This window comes from Poecilia reticulata, chromosome 6 (assembly GCF_904066995.2).
Source record: "Poecilia reticulata chromosome 6, P_reticulata-male-v2, whole genome shotgun sequence".
Lineage (NCBI taxonomy): Eukaryota > Metazoa > Chordata > Actinopteri > Cyprinodontiformes > Poeciliidae > Poecilia > Poecilia reticulata.
The window spans coordinates 18,994,732-19,008,664 of NC_088835.1; the positions used below are offsets into that span (position 1 = coordinate 18,994,732).

Consider the following 13,933-nt stretch of genomic DNA (forward strand, 5'->3'; position numbering starts at 1 on the left):
CAAACCAAAGATTTTATTTTGTATACTTTTTTGTAAGCATGCAAAAAAAAAAAAAATGATTAGCTGATTTTATACATGCAAGAAAGAGTTTAGATGATAAACTGATCACCTCCACACATGGTGATGTTTCTGAAGTATATTTCCAAAGATAACTAATTTGACACAGAATAATGTATTGCCCAGCTAATGAAGGGTGAGTCTTTTCTGGACAGCTGTCACTCACAAATTTCACAAATGTTCTATAGATTTTGTGTCAGGTAAGTTTACAGACTAACCAAACACGCTGATTAGGTCATTATAGCAGGCCTTTGTACTTTTGACAATGTCTAAAGTCGACAAGAGCTGCTGGAAAATGAAATCAACCTCTTCACAAAGCTTCTCAGCAGAAAGATGCTTGAAGTGCTCTTAAATCTCCTGGTATGGTGACGTGTGGCTGTGTGCCTCAACCAACCAGGATTATGGGATATTATGCTCTTTTTCCAGACTCTGGGATTTGCTATTACGCCTTCTTTTCCAGTCAGTTTTTTCTTCTACTGAACTTTCCATTAAGTTTGAACAGAGAACCAGCCAGCTTTATTAGCACTGACCTTTGTGGCTTACTGCCATGGTGGTTGGTGTTGGTAACAGCTTGTACTTCTACAGAGTCAGCAGTCTTTCCTATGATTGTAGAGACTGTACCAAAACATTTCTGTATTTAAAATAACTCCCATTGGTATTTTTATTGACTTTGAGCCATAATTATTCAAATAATCAGAAATGGGTTCTTGAAAGTCTTTTTAACTAAATTAACTTTTCAATTATCTTCTAATTTATTAAGATCCACCTGTAAACACCAGAATTATTCAATATCTAATCATGTTTATGATTCATGTCGTTCACGTGACACAACTTGTGTCTAATGTGCTTATTCACAGCTCCCAATGAGGCAGCTTGAGCGCAGATCTAGGTGTACTAGAACAGCACGCACTTTGTGTTGGAGCCTCGGCTTGAGCCACCTTTTAATAAAAAAATTAAGAAAAGCCACTTTTAATCCTAAATATCGCTTCCGGTCTCTGCAGAGAAGCCACCAGCGTTGTTTCTGTAGTTGATCAGCAGTTCGCCGAAAGTGTGTGTCCGCTCGCTGGGTGTATTTCTGTGCTTGAGCCCCTCCTCTGGTCGGTTTGGCCGCTGGAGGTTGATGTCGCTGGCAGAGAGTCTTCAGGACAGGACATAACTAGGTAGAGCTGGCCAGGGAGGAGGAAAAAGAAAAAAGTAGGCGATGTTGCAGCTAGGATCCTGTTTATGGACGCTGCGGGCAGGCTGCTGATAACAGTCCGGTGGCCTTGTAGGTGCTGTCAAGCTGAAAGGTTAAGGTAGTCTCGGAGCCGCAGTAGTATTTTTAGATCTCTTCTTTGAGGTACACAAAAATGTCGTCTCCAAGTCCGGGCAAGAGGCGAATGGACACCGATGTGGTGAAACTGTATCCTTTTCAACCGAATATGGTCAAACGAAGCCCGACACGTCTCTTGGTGGCAATTGTCAGCTGTTTGGTGGCGATTATTTACATTTGTTTGGTCGGGATGGCAGCTATGTGTTCTGTTTTTAAGTGTTTTACTTTGACGTTCCTGACAAGGGTCTGTGTCTTAACATGAGCTAACTACCACGGAAGGCGAATAAGCTGTTAATTTAGAGCAATGTTTGTTGAAACAATGGCATATATGTTATTGGTATGTTAGCTACAGTCGTTCTGCTTGTTTCCACAGTGAATTAGCAACGGAAACTGTCGCAATACAACGATGGCTGTTAACTCTGTTAGCTTATAACCCTGAAGTTGGTATCCGATTTGTAGCCTCAGTAAAGAGCCAGTCACTGGTTTTAGGAAACCTGGATTCACTTTTAATCAGATATGGCTCAAAATCTAAGTTACTTAAATCAGTCTAAGTTGAACTAATTTGTTCTACCTTTGTAACATATTATTATATATATATATAAAGTCTAGACTTTACACTCTTATTTCTACCTGTATTTGTGTTTTCATAAATGGGAGAAAGGATTCTCCCATTTATATCTTGTGATATGTGATAAAACATATCACAAGATAATGTTTTACAGTACATATGGGTATAGTTAAACATTTCAGTCCTAGTTTGACTTGTAGAAGTGTTTTTTTCTTTCAAGTTGGACCCATTTTAAGACCGTCTCGTTTCAAACTAAAATATTGAAATGGGAAAAGGTTTAAACAGTCCTCTTTTGTTTTTTCTCACAGAATAGAGCTTTCATAAATCCCAAACGGTGTTTTAAAGGGTAGATGTGCTACTCACAGGTTTTACTTGTTTTAAGAATGTCTGTTTTCAAACACATTTAAGTGTACTGTTAGGCTAATGTCATAAAACAGTCCATAAACTATGTTTTAAAGAATATTTTGACAGTTTAGAATAATTCAGTCAAGGTTTGACTTGTTTTAAAACTGCAGTTTTGAAGCAGGACCCATCGGAGGTGCTGTCCATGCAAAAAAGCCCTTATTTGTATTTTTACAGAAAACAAAATGTCCATCAATCATAAGCTGACCTCCACTGAATCTGTAGATTGTATAAAATTATTCAGGCAGGATATCACCATCCTAAATATTTTGGATTTTGAATCAGATCATAAGTAGTTGTCTCCTTAAAAATTGTGAAATAGCCCTTTACTCTGTTGCGAATCGGAAGACTCAAATCGTACGCCAACTTCAGCATCCGTATTAGCTCTTAATATTGTTAGCCTCAGCTTTAAAGCGTCAAGTTAACATTTTAACTAACATCTTTTCGTTCTCACTAACTGACAACACGTTATAAAGTACGAGCGAGTGATTTCATACATTTTAGAGACACTTCTTTGGGAAGACACGGGTGTTAAATCGTAATTTGTTTTGAACGTTTACGTCGCAGCAGTTAGCTGTAGCGTGCTACCGTAAGAAGAGAACAATCAAACTCGATGAAGAGTCGATTTTGATTCAAATCTTTACGCAGCTGCAGGGCCTGTATTGACTTCTTAAAACACATGACCAGTGCTTTAGAAATGTCTTTTTAAAAAATAATAAAAAAAAAAAGGTGATTGGACTCGTATGGTTGATTTTAATTAAAAACAAAGCAGAAATTAATATTATAAATAAGTGAGCGTTGGCGTGTTTACCTTAAATAATTAAGTGAAGGAAAACAAAATCTTCAAAGTTTTATTTTAAGTGTTTATAATAATGGTTAAAAAATGAGCACGACTGTCGTTTTCATAAATATATGAATATTTGTATCCCCCCCACCCCTGTGGCTTTTATAACCATGTTTTGTAAATAAGCTGTTGAGTATTTATTTATTTTTTATTCTGACACGTATTCTGGGTGATCAGCTGAAGTTAATTTGTTCCTCTTTTAAAGGTTTGGTGAAAGCGTGTGCTGAATTGTTTTGTTTTTGTCCTGCAGCTTCATGCTGCTCTCTGACTGGCCAGCTTGTTACCATCCGGAACCCGGTAGAGGGCGGGCCTTCGGCGCACAGCTGATGGGGAACAACAAGCGTGCTGTAGGGGCGCATCATGCGGGGCTGGGGGCTGGGAGAATCCGTCCAGGGCAGGGACAGGACGGGGCTGCACACCCTCGGCAGGATGAGTGCGCTTAGCAAGTTTTTGTTTTAAAACTCTGGATGATGACCAGATAGCTCTATCAATGAAAATGGATTGATTTTCAAATGAAGCTGATACATTCCTTTTAGGGGCGGAGGGGAAAGTTAGGACCCACAAGGAGGAAAATGTGGATTTATTTCAGCTAATATTGTAATGTTTAATAATAATAATATCACCACTATGTTATTTTCTGCTATTTTCTATAGCTTCAGTTGATTTGTACCATCTTTAAGAATATTTTGTAACTGCTTAGAAATGTATAATATAAGAGAATTTTCTACAAACTACTCAAAACTTAGATGGTATTTTGAAAGGTATCTTAAAGATATTTCTTTATTTTTTATACCTTAATTAAAGATGCAACAACAACAAAGATGCTACAGATCATTCTGCTAAATTTTCCTTAACAGTATTTATAGACTGAAATATCATATTTTTTCCACCACATTCATAAAAGTAATCATTAGATCTCAAACAATTTGAGTACTTTGATGCACTTTGTTTTGAGATTTTGATATATTAGATATTTTTATTTGATTAAACTACTACCTCTTTCAAAGAAGCTGCTGCTTGTTTCTGTGAAAAGAAAAATCAGAATCTGCTTTAAATTGCACAACCAGACAGACCTCTTCTTTTTTCCTTTGATTATTTTTATTTGAAGTAAGTGATAATAAAGGATTTTTTATTACATGCACAGAGTTTAACACTACTGTTCCTTTTTTTATTTTTTTAAACAGACACCATCTTGCAGGTGAGGCAGGTTTATTTCTGCATTTTTTTAAGGTGCTTAGGAAAATAAGGAATCTGACCTACTGCAAGTTTCAGTAAAAAAAAAAAAAAGAAATGCATAAAAATAAGTTAGTAAAATGTAGCAATATAAGCTGAAGGGGAATCTTTCTCTCGGTATCTGATGGATTTTAGACATCGTCACTCCCACACTTGACAGAAACCAAAACACAAAAGAAGGCAGACCTAAAACTGCAACCTTTTACCTGCTTGATTGCTTTCTTTCTTTTAAATGGGATAACTGATGAAACAGACTTGTGTCATTATAATTAGTACTAGAAAAACATGAGATCATTGTATGAGCTAACATGTGGATTTAAAGAGCAGTGTGAGCTTTCAACCCAGCAGGTTTCCTCTTGTGCATCTCCAACTGAAAGAGCTCTGCCTGAGTTTCTACGGGTAACCCTCAGGGGCGAAGAGTACGAGTTGTACATCTCTATCAGGTTTTATTTAAAGGATCCGTTGCCTTAGATCACATTTAGTCTTCCTGTCTGTGGTGTGCTGCCATTTTCTTTAAACCTTTGTCATTCTGTTTTTTTATGCTGATATGAAGTTTGAGCCGTTTGCTCTCCAGCAGGTGAACGGCTGTAGCTGCCACGCCAGCGCCGATCCGATTCGACTGTTGGAATATAAAAATGACTGAAAGTTTCCTGACAGAGTGATGAAATGAGGTGAAAGGCTTACTTCAGAGTCAAGCAGCCGTTGAGATTAAATACCTCCACCTTGCTGTGTTGTTGTTCGACAGCTGACTCACCCTCATGCTTCTTGCTATCACCACATCCTGTGACTATTAACCATCCGGAAAGTTTGACGTTTTTGTCGAATGAAATGACTCATTATTGCGTCTTTGTGTTTTTGCTTTTACTGTGCAGCTGAAGAGTTTTGTCTTCCATGAGATTGTTTTGTTGTTGAGGTATGTGTTTGCCGGTAGAGTTTATCTGATCGAGGCCTCTGAATTATTGATTTCATTGTTGCAGCTGATGGTACTGACCCAGCGTTTGACCTCTGCCCAGCCAGGTTATGAGACGGTTATGAAGCAGGTTTGACGGGGTTTTAACTTTCCTCCTGAGGTTCTTGATCACTGTAGGATGTCGGAAGCGTGTTTTTCTTTAACCAGGAATCAGCATCGAGAGTAAACACGAGGTCACTATCCTGAGTGGACTGAATGAGTTTGTGGTCAAGTTCCACGGACCCCCTGGAAGTAAGAGTCTTTACTGTTTGTCTTGAGCAGCATGCCACAGTATTTTACCAGATTTGCATAAAACCTAGTAAGCTTTGACATTTTTAGACTTTATGTAAGCATTTGTGCCTCGTAAAAAAAAAAAAATCACTCCACTTTTTCACATTTTGTTACATCCATCCATTTTCTTTACACCCTTGTGTAAAGAAAATGGATGGACTTAATTTTAGAAAACCGGAGTACCCGGAGAAAACCCACGCATGCACAGGGAGAACATGCAAATTCCATGCAGAAAGACAGGGGCCGGGAATTGAACCCAGAACCTTCTTGCTGCAAGGCATCAGCTCTACCAACTGTGCAGCCCATTTTGTTACATTAAAACTTTAAATTCCTATGTATTTTTATGTGTTAGACCAATCCAACAAATCTCTGGACTTCGACTAGGCCGTTCTAACACATTAACATTCTTTTGCTTTAAGCTGTTATATTGCAGATCTGGCTGCGTGTTTTGGGTCAAACCTCCACCTTAATCTTAAGTGTCCATCTCCATCTAGTCTGACCAGATTTCCCTCCCCAATGGTTGACTAATAGTTGATATTATTATTATTATTATTATTATTATTATTTACCTCTGCAGCTCCTCTGGAGTTGGCATGTTCTTCTTGGCTGCTTCACTAATTAATGCTCTCCTTTCTCTCAGCCTAGAGTTGTTTTCTTTGTGCTTCATAATGTTTGTGTTGGTTGGCATGAAATACCATAATCCCACACTTAAGTGTTTCTGGTTTGAATGAAGCAAAAGGTGAAAAAGTTTAAGGGGTGTGAATTGTTTTTCAAGACATAATTATTGAAAATGAACACTTATTTGATTTAATTTTTTAGCACCGTATGAAGGAGGCGTGTGGAAGGTTCGGGTGGACCTGCCAGATAAATATCCGTTCAAATCACCGTCAATAGGTACGGATAAGTTTTACTTCTTGTCTTAGCGACAAGTAGGCCAGACGGTTCTTATTTTGTCATGATCAAATCAAAGGAATATGATGGAAACACAAAATGAGAGAATAAATGAGCGATTGTGTGAATCTTAATAAAATCTTCTTTTTTTTCAGGTTTTATGAACAAAATCTTTCATCCCAATATCGATGAAGCGTAAGTTGAGCTAGATTCTACTTGTTGTGACAGATGTTTGATCAATCTTTTCCGTTTTCATCACTTACTCTGCTGCTGTGTGTGTTTCTCAGGTCAGGAACCGTGTGTTTAGATGTTATCAACCAGACGTGGACGGCTCTCTACGGTAGGTCACAGGGGCGTCGGCCGAAGATCCAAACTTAGCTAAAGTAACAGTCATGGCATAAAAACGACCACAGAGTGGAGCGCTCAAACTGGACCTCTGCTGTAGAGCTTTACGCTGTGTCTCTGTTTAATCAGCTTACACTGCAGTGATAACTGCTGCTTGTATTCAGGTCAAGCATTCAGAGCTGATAGATTAGAAAGTCTTGAAAAAGTGAGGAAGACATGTTTGGGTTTAGGTCATTTTGTCCCTTTGCTGTCTGGTGTCTTTGTAGTTTTTAGTCCAAAACGTCCAGCGTTGACCGTGAGTCAGTTCATAACCCGCTAGGGGGACGGTCCATCATTTCCCCCACCGTTACTCAGTGAGTGTCAGTGTTCCCTCAAGACATCACAGTATGCAGTAACTGTATGTGTTCACTGTCGGTGTCGTTCAGTTTGTTAACTTCCAAAAGCTAGCTTGACAAAAGCTAGACGAAAACACAAACTTCAGACTCTCATCGATGCTGACGCTCGCCGAGTCAGATACGCTTGTGTGTGTGTGTGTGTGTGTGTGTGTGTGTGTGTGTGTGTGAACACGCACTCTTGCCAGCAGACAGACAAAATCTGCTGAGCAAGCAAAGATATCAGTGTTTAATTAAACGTTTCACAGTTCGTTTTGATGGTAGCACTTAATTTCCCGAGTCTTTTAAAATCATGATCGGAGATCAGATACTTTTAGGATAAATGTAAAGAGAGCAAAGTTGTTGTTTTTTTTTTTTGCTGTTTCCACAAGAATGTTGCATAGTAAAAACATCTGTTTATTTAAGTTAGCTTAACTTGGAAACTACAAATATGCTACAGCCTTTTAAGCTAAACAAGTAATTTTCTTAAATTTCTTTGCAATAAAGTACAGAATATAAACTTGCACCTCGACTCAGACGGGCGGGAGTTCACCGGGCTGCTCTGTTAGACAGTTTAACCTGCTGGAGAAGTAGATTGTGCGTAGGAGTTTCTGCATGACTGGGTGACGACTGTTGTGGAGACATAAAGACTTTTCTCCGGGTTTTCCATTCGGTTGGACTCTTCTGTGCTCCTGTGTTTAAATAAACTCAAGACAAGCTCGATGAGGTCAGCGTGGTGTTCAGAAACAGCCACAGAAATCGGCCGACGGCTACCGATCAGTTTCATTGTTCTCGTTGTTTCCCGTAATAAGATCAGAGCAGCAGTATTTTGATTCTTTAGGTTTTTATTTATGAATATCAAAATCTGTAGATTTTTCTATTGAATGTTTGCATCTTCCATTTGTGCATGGAGCTTGTTTTGTTTACAGCAGACAGCTAAGTTCATGTTTAACAGATCTCCATTTCTCCTTGATTCACACACTGAGATGGTTTCACATAAACAACATAAACTCTGTTTTTTATATCACGTTCTTACATAAATGCTGATCTGTCATACTAATTAACTGTTGTGTAAAAAAAAACAACTTTAAATAAAATAACACGGCAAGCAAAGACGAGAAGAGCCACAGAGGGAGGAAATATCACTTTGCTGCTGTGCATCTCCAATATAGATTCAGGGAAGAGTGGGATGTGGCGACACCTTCCAGTCAATCTGTCGACTTTTTCTGGAGAGTTTTTACTGGTTCCATTGACATTAGGTACTTCAAACAAGACAAAAAAAATGTGACTTTTGAAAGTTTGATTGATTTTTGTCTGCTGAAATTAATCTTTGGATGTTTAAATAAGTCGGCACCAGAGCTGCTTTGTGACGTTATCCAAGGACAGGACAGCAGCAGAGTCAGAAGAAGCTGTGTTAATAATTACACCGGCTGCTGCTGTGTGTGAATGCACTGCTGTGTGTTTCTACATTGCATCGAGTGAAAGTTACATAGATCTTGCGTATATTGGTGAAATTTTCTTACAGTTATTGTAGCGCACATGTTTATTTGTAACGGCCGAACCTGTTCAAAACTTTGAAACGTTTCAATACGTCTGAGTGCTTTGGCCCTGAAAGATAAATAAAGTATATATTAGGGATTAAATGTTTGAGTTTTATATCCATAAACACGGGACACTGACTGACAACATAAAAAACAGTGTTTTATGTCTTAACTTCATCGTTGAAAGGTAATATCTTGTAGTAAGCTTGGAGAGTCCAGTACAACCACTAATGACACCAACAGCATGAGATTTGTCCTTCTGGTTGGTTTCCTTTTAGCCGCGGGTGATGAAGCCTCTGACTGCTGTGAAGAAGATGCAGCAAATCCTGCGTCTCCCGTTAGCTTCCTGTCTGCTCTTTCCAACCGGTTCCTCAGCTCTGCTGCACAACAGACAGCGGCGCTAAAACTAACCTGCAACATTTCCCTTAAACACCAGTCAAAGAAAGAGGATTTCTGTCTAGTCTGTGGAGAACCATCCAGAAATGAGCTCAGAAAAGGAGCCGATTGTGTTTTCAAGTTTTTAATAAAAATTATTTTTTTTTAAATCTGAATAACCTAGTTGCAACTGAGAGACCCCTGGTGCCTGACGTTGATGCCGCTCTCACATGTTTCTCCGCTCTTTTCTCAGACCTCACCAACATCTTCGAGTCCTTCCTCCCTCAGCTGCTCGCCTACCCCAACCCCATCGACCCCCTGAACGGGGACGCCGCCGCCATGTACCTGCACCGGCCGGAGGACTACAAACACAAGATCAAAGGTACGACACCAATACCCGAATATGTCTGCAATTGTAGTTTCATACAGCAAAAGTTATGGATCTGATTTTAGCAGTTCTGTTTTAGTTTTTTTGTATGCAATAGATCTTGCATTAACGTATCAGTAATATTTTTTGTCAACATTATGTTTAAGCAGTTTTTTTTTTGTTGTTGTATGTAAATTATTTGCCACAAACATCAACATCCCATTGAAGAAAATGTCTTAATCCTTTTTTGTTGTTTTTGTTTTTATGGTTTTTAAAAACCTAAAAAAACAGAAATAAAATGGCAGTTCTTTCAAAATGTGAACATATGTCCTAATATTTTTACAACGCCTTTCCACAAAAGGTGATGTAACATTTGTGCCTCTAAATGAGTTTTATTTAAACATCTTTGGTTTGGAAAAGTTTCACACCTGATGGACCAAAACAAAGTAGCAGAAAGTTTTGGACGAGAGTTTTTTGCAAGGCAGAGTTTCTTTGAGTCACAGCAGCGTAACGTTCTCCCGCCCGAAGCGCACGAGGTCGTTCTGTTTCTGATAGACGTGAAGCTGCTGCTGTGGACGTCGGTTTGGACTCATTTGTCTGCTCGTCTCTTCCAGAGTACATCCAGAAGTACGCCACAGAGGAGGCTCTAAAGGAGCAGGAGGAGGGCGGAGGCGACTCCTCCTCCGAGAGCTCCATGTCGGACTTTTCCGAGGACGAGGCTCAGGATATGGAGTTGTAGTGAAGGCAGAACCGTCCTTCGCCTCACAACGGACTATCGTTTCCTAAAGAGCAGAAACTCAGTACTATATTCGTATTTAAACAAACGGGACGATTTTTTACAGTAACACAAGGATTTTTATTGCTACACAAGGTTTTGCAGTATGGAAAAACAAAAACGACAATGTCATGTTTAGGAAATCATCACCATCAGCTCTGCGCTCTTCCTCATCATCCGGAGAGATCAGAATGAAGTGTTGCTTTATTTCACCTGATCTCAACCCCAGGATTTTCACGCTGCACTATAAAACCCACACAGGACGGCACTCATCAACACATTTTCACCACCTTTTTACTTTTGCCATCATTTCCTCTTTAAGGCAGAGCTGGATGACTAAAAAACAAAAAAAGGAGATTTAAAAATAAGAACTTGTTCCCCCCCCCCCACTACGAGGAGCTGCAATCATCACAATCACCGCTACGACAGGATTGAAAGGCAGCAGCAGCAGTGGGCTCATGTTTTCGGTGTACAGGCTGCAGACGGTCGTTCCAGGACTGCGGAAAGATGCAGACACATCACACACTTTCTAAACGCATCAGCGTGTGCATGAATCTCATCCTTTGACGCGTTGTGTTGCTCCGATGATACTCAGCAGGAATCAGGGAGAGAGCTCCGTAATCAATATCCTCTGTTTTCTAGCACCCGCCTTCTCCTCCTCCTCCTCCTCCTCATCCTCCTCCTCTCCGTTTTAGGAAAGTGTTTGCCATTCTGAGTATCTTTGTGTGTTGTGGCATGACACAGAAGTACAGTCAAGGGGTCAGTGGGGATTATTGTTGAACTTAACTCTGCCTATTGCTTGTGTTGAACTGTCATAGGTGTCTGACATGCGTAGGGATAGTTAGTTTCTTTGCAGGTGGTGAATCCTATCATGATGTATGGTTTAATACTTGTGTAATGACAAACAAATGCTTTTCCTGTTAAAGATGTGGAGCGTTAAATCATCTTCATCAGCCGAACTAGCACCTCCAAAGAGACGTTGCCCCCACCTGTCCCTCGTGGAGACGTGTCCCGTCGCAGCGCTCTTTGTTTCAGATTGGTCACTTTTACCGTTTCATGCCGTCGGCAGCATGTTTTTTTTTTTATTTCCAAAAATATCGGGACCAAAAAATGTAATTATCTAACGTTCCCCTAAAAGGTCGAACTCTAAAATGAAAAACTTTAAAAGGTCTTGGTTTAGTGCAGCTGAGCTTCATGCATCTGTGGGCGACAGAGCGGTGAAGGTGTTGCTGTTAAATGTGCCGAGCTCTTAATGCACTGCGGATCAGACGGGAAAGCAGGAATGTCTTAACACCAGATCCAGTAAAAAAAAAAAAAAAAAAAAGGGCCATTCCGTGTTGTTTGAAGGTGATTTAACCAGATCTCGTTAAACTCTCCTCTGGTTAGCCTTTGTACCAAATAGACTGCATGTTGGTGTTAGTCTTAGGACATGATGTCTTCAAATGCAACAGTAACAGAAAAAAAATGGAGAACCACTGTCCAGCCTCCTTGGATGCCATCAGGATTCATTGCTGTGTTTCTTTTTTTTTTTCTATATTTTTTTTTTATTAATGCAACACATGTTTGACGCCTTTAATTTGTCTAAATGTTTTTATTTTGAACTTTTAAGCCAAGATATCCCCCGATTTTTAAATGGCAAAAAAAAGAATCAATAAATGTGCTTCCCTTGTAACTTGAAGAAAGAAATAAACAACAAAAACATACATGTTTCTATCTTTTTTTTTAAATGTGGAAAGAAGTTAATTTGTCACTTATTTTAAAGCTGTTTTCTTCACGTTGGTTAGAAAAATTATGGTAATCCCTGTTTTGTCCACTAGGTGGCAGTGTCTGGATGTTTTTCTTAAGTGTTTTTTTTTTTTTACCTCAGTTTTTTTTAAACTTTTTTAATCTTACAGCTTTCTGTCAGAGGAGAGTAGTAAGAGAAACGTTAAATTAAGTTACTCAGATGTTGACTTCATAAACCCAATCAGACATCAACAGTACTTATGTCTGACAGTCAGACTTTGGTGTAACACCAGCAAAAATAATTTCCCTGCAGGACAAACATTGATGAGTGTAACCTGCGAAGCACCACTGGGATTCTGATTTACTTTTCAGTACCTTCATGAGGTGAGTTTGGTTTAAAACCAATTAAACACTTTGGAAAAGCATCTAATGGCAACTGCTCAGCATGGTGTAGGATCAGTGATGCTGTGGGTCTGTTTCCCTTTCAAAAGCCAGAAACCTTGTTTAAAAGAACTTGATGGATTCTGAAATACCTGGAGATTTCAATTGAAGATCAGAAAACGGAAAATGGGTCTCACCACTCAGTCGTTCAGGACAGGATGTGTATATCCTTACAAAATTACATGACACTATTTGGAAAAAGCAACATAAAACTGGTTCACAAGACACAAAATCGACTCTCTTCCAGGCTTAATTTGAATTGAAAAGCTGAGGAGGGAAAAAAAAAAAATTTCTAGAGAAATTATATAGCTATATAAAAAAATGTCTCGTTCTGTATGCTTCAGCCTCATAGGAGAAGACACGGTTCTGTCCAAATGAGTTCTACAAGCACCAAACGGTCCTTAATGTCATACCCATGTAATTTCTTAATTTAGATGCTCTCGGATTAAAGCAGGAAAATGACCGTTAGCATTTTTGCAAGGAGGCTCAAAGCATGAAGTGTGAACTTTGAGGAAGTGGCCGCTAGATGGCAGTGTAAGGAGCAACACACTTCCATAAAATAACATTCAACGCTTGAAAGGGTTACTGTTTATTTAAACCTTCATAGAGTAAAATGACATAGCGTAAACGTAAATGGCAACATAAATATGCAATATTTATCTTTTGAAGATACATTTTTTTTATCAGGACTACAGAACTTAAGTGATTGATATTGATTTCCTGCTTTATCAAAACCAAAACGTTTTAATGAACAAAACCTTTAACACCAAACACACATATCCAAAAAAAACCCCCAAAATAAGACAAAAAGATTTTTTTTTAAAGTAAACTTCTATTAATTTATGCAGTTGGGGTTAAAAGTGTAGTAAATAATTTTATAAGGCCATTGCTATTTGTATGTTTGCTCTAAAAAGATCTAGTTGTGAGAGCAAAATTATGGAAACAGAATATTTTTTCTTTTGCTCCAGATTTTCTCCGGCAGCTGTTTTTGTTCAGTTTTGCAATAAAGATCTCCCAAAGAAACAATTTAAGAACAGATTAAAACATTAGTTTTCTTTTCATTAAGCTCATTCTTGGCTTTGCTCATCCGAGTGTGATTATAGACTACTACAATACTGAATGATGCCGTGATGAAGTCCAGACCATGAGTATAATGATCTAATGAAATATTAATTGGTTGTGTGGCCACGCTGCCCCTTTCTGCGCATATTCTGGTTTCCAGTTGCAACATCAGTGTTTAATTTGGCTAGACAGCCACTCTCAGTAATTAGAGCTCATCCCAGAGTGTTTCATTATTTCAGCCTCTCTCTCTATGCAGTTTTTTTTTTTTAAAGTACTTTAAGAGCAAATATGAAAGGGCTGGATTGCTCTTTCAATTTGCGAACTTATTCAAAGGTCTGGATTTAAAATCGTAAAAGGTTATAATATTTGGGTTACGCAATGCAA

The 13,933-nt window shown here is 38.8% G+C and overlaps 1 protein-coding gene across 1 annotated transcript; it reads left to right on the forward strand.

The window, feature by feature from the left end:
* The first annotated feature begins 1,001 nt into the window (after positions 1-1,001).
* LOC103466080 (ubiquitin-conjugating enzyme E2 H-like) lies at positions 1,002-12,024 on the forward strand. The gene is made up of 7 exons (XM_008411434.3): positions 1,002-1,459; positions 5,541-5,617; positions 6,476-6,550; positions 6,703-6,742; positions 6,835-6,887; positions 9,433-9,561; positions 10,161-12,024. Exons 1-7 carry the CDS (start codon positions 1,407-1,409, stop codon positions 10,283-10,285), a joined length of 552 nt encoding a protein of 183 aa, XP_008409656.1. The 5' UTR covers positions 1,002-1,406; the 3' UTR covers positions 10,286-12,024.
* The last annotated feature ends 1,909 nt before the right edge of the window (positions 12,025-13,933 follow it).

What these genes read in the sequence shown, in the direction of transcription:
- LOC103466080 (XM_008411434.3), top strand. Translation starts at nt 1,407, where the DNA reads ATGTCGTCTCCAAGTCCGGGCAAGAGGCGAATGGACACCGATGTGGTG. An exon ending in GACACCGATGTGGTGAAACT is followed by an intron (nt 1,460 to 5,540) that starts GTATCCTTTTCA and finishes ACCAGGAATCAG; the next exon opens with CATCGAGAGTAAACACGAGG. An exon ending in GTTCAAATCACCGTCAATAG is followed by an intron (nt 6,551 to 6,702) that starts GTACGGATAAGT and finishes CTTTTTTTTCAG; the next exon opens with GTTTTATGAACAAAATCTTT.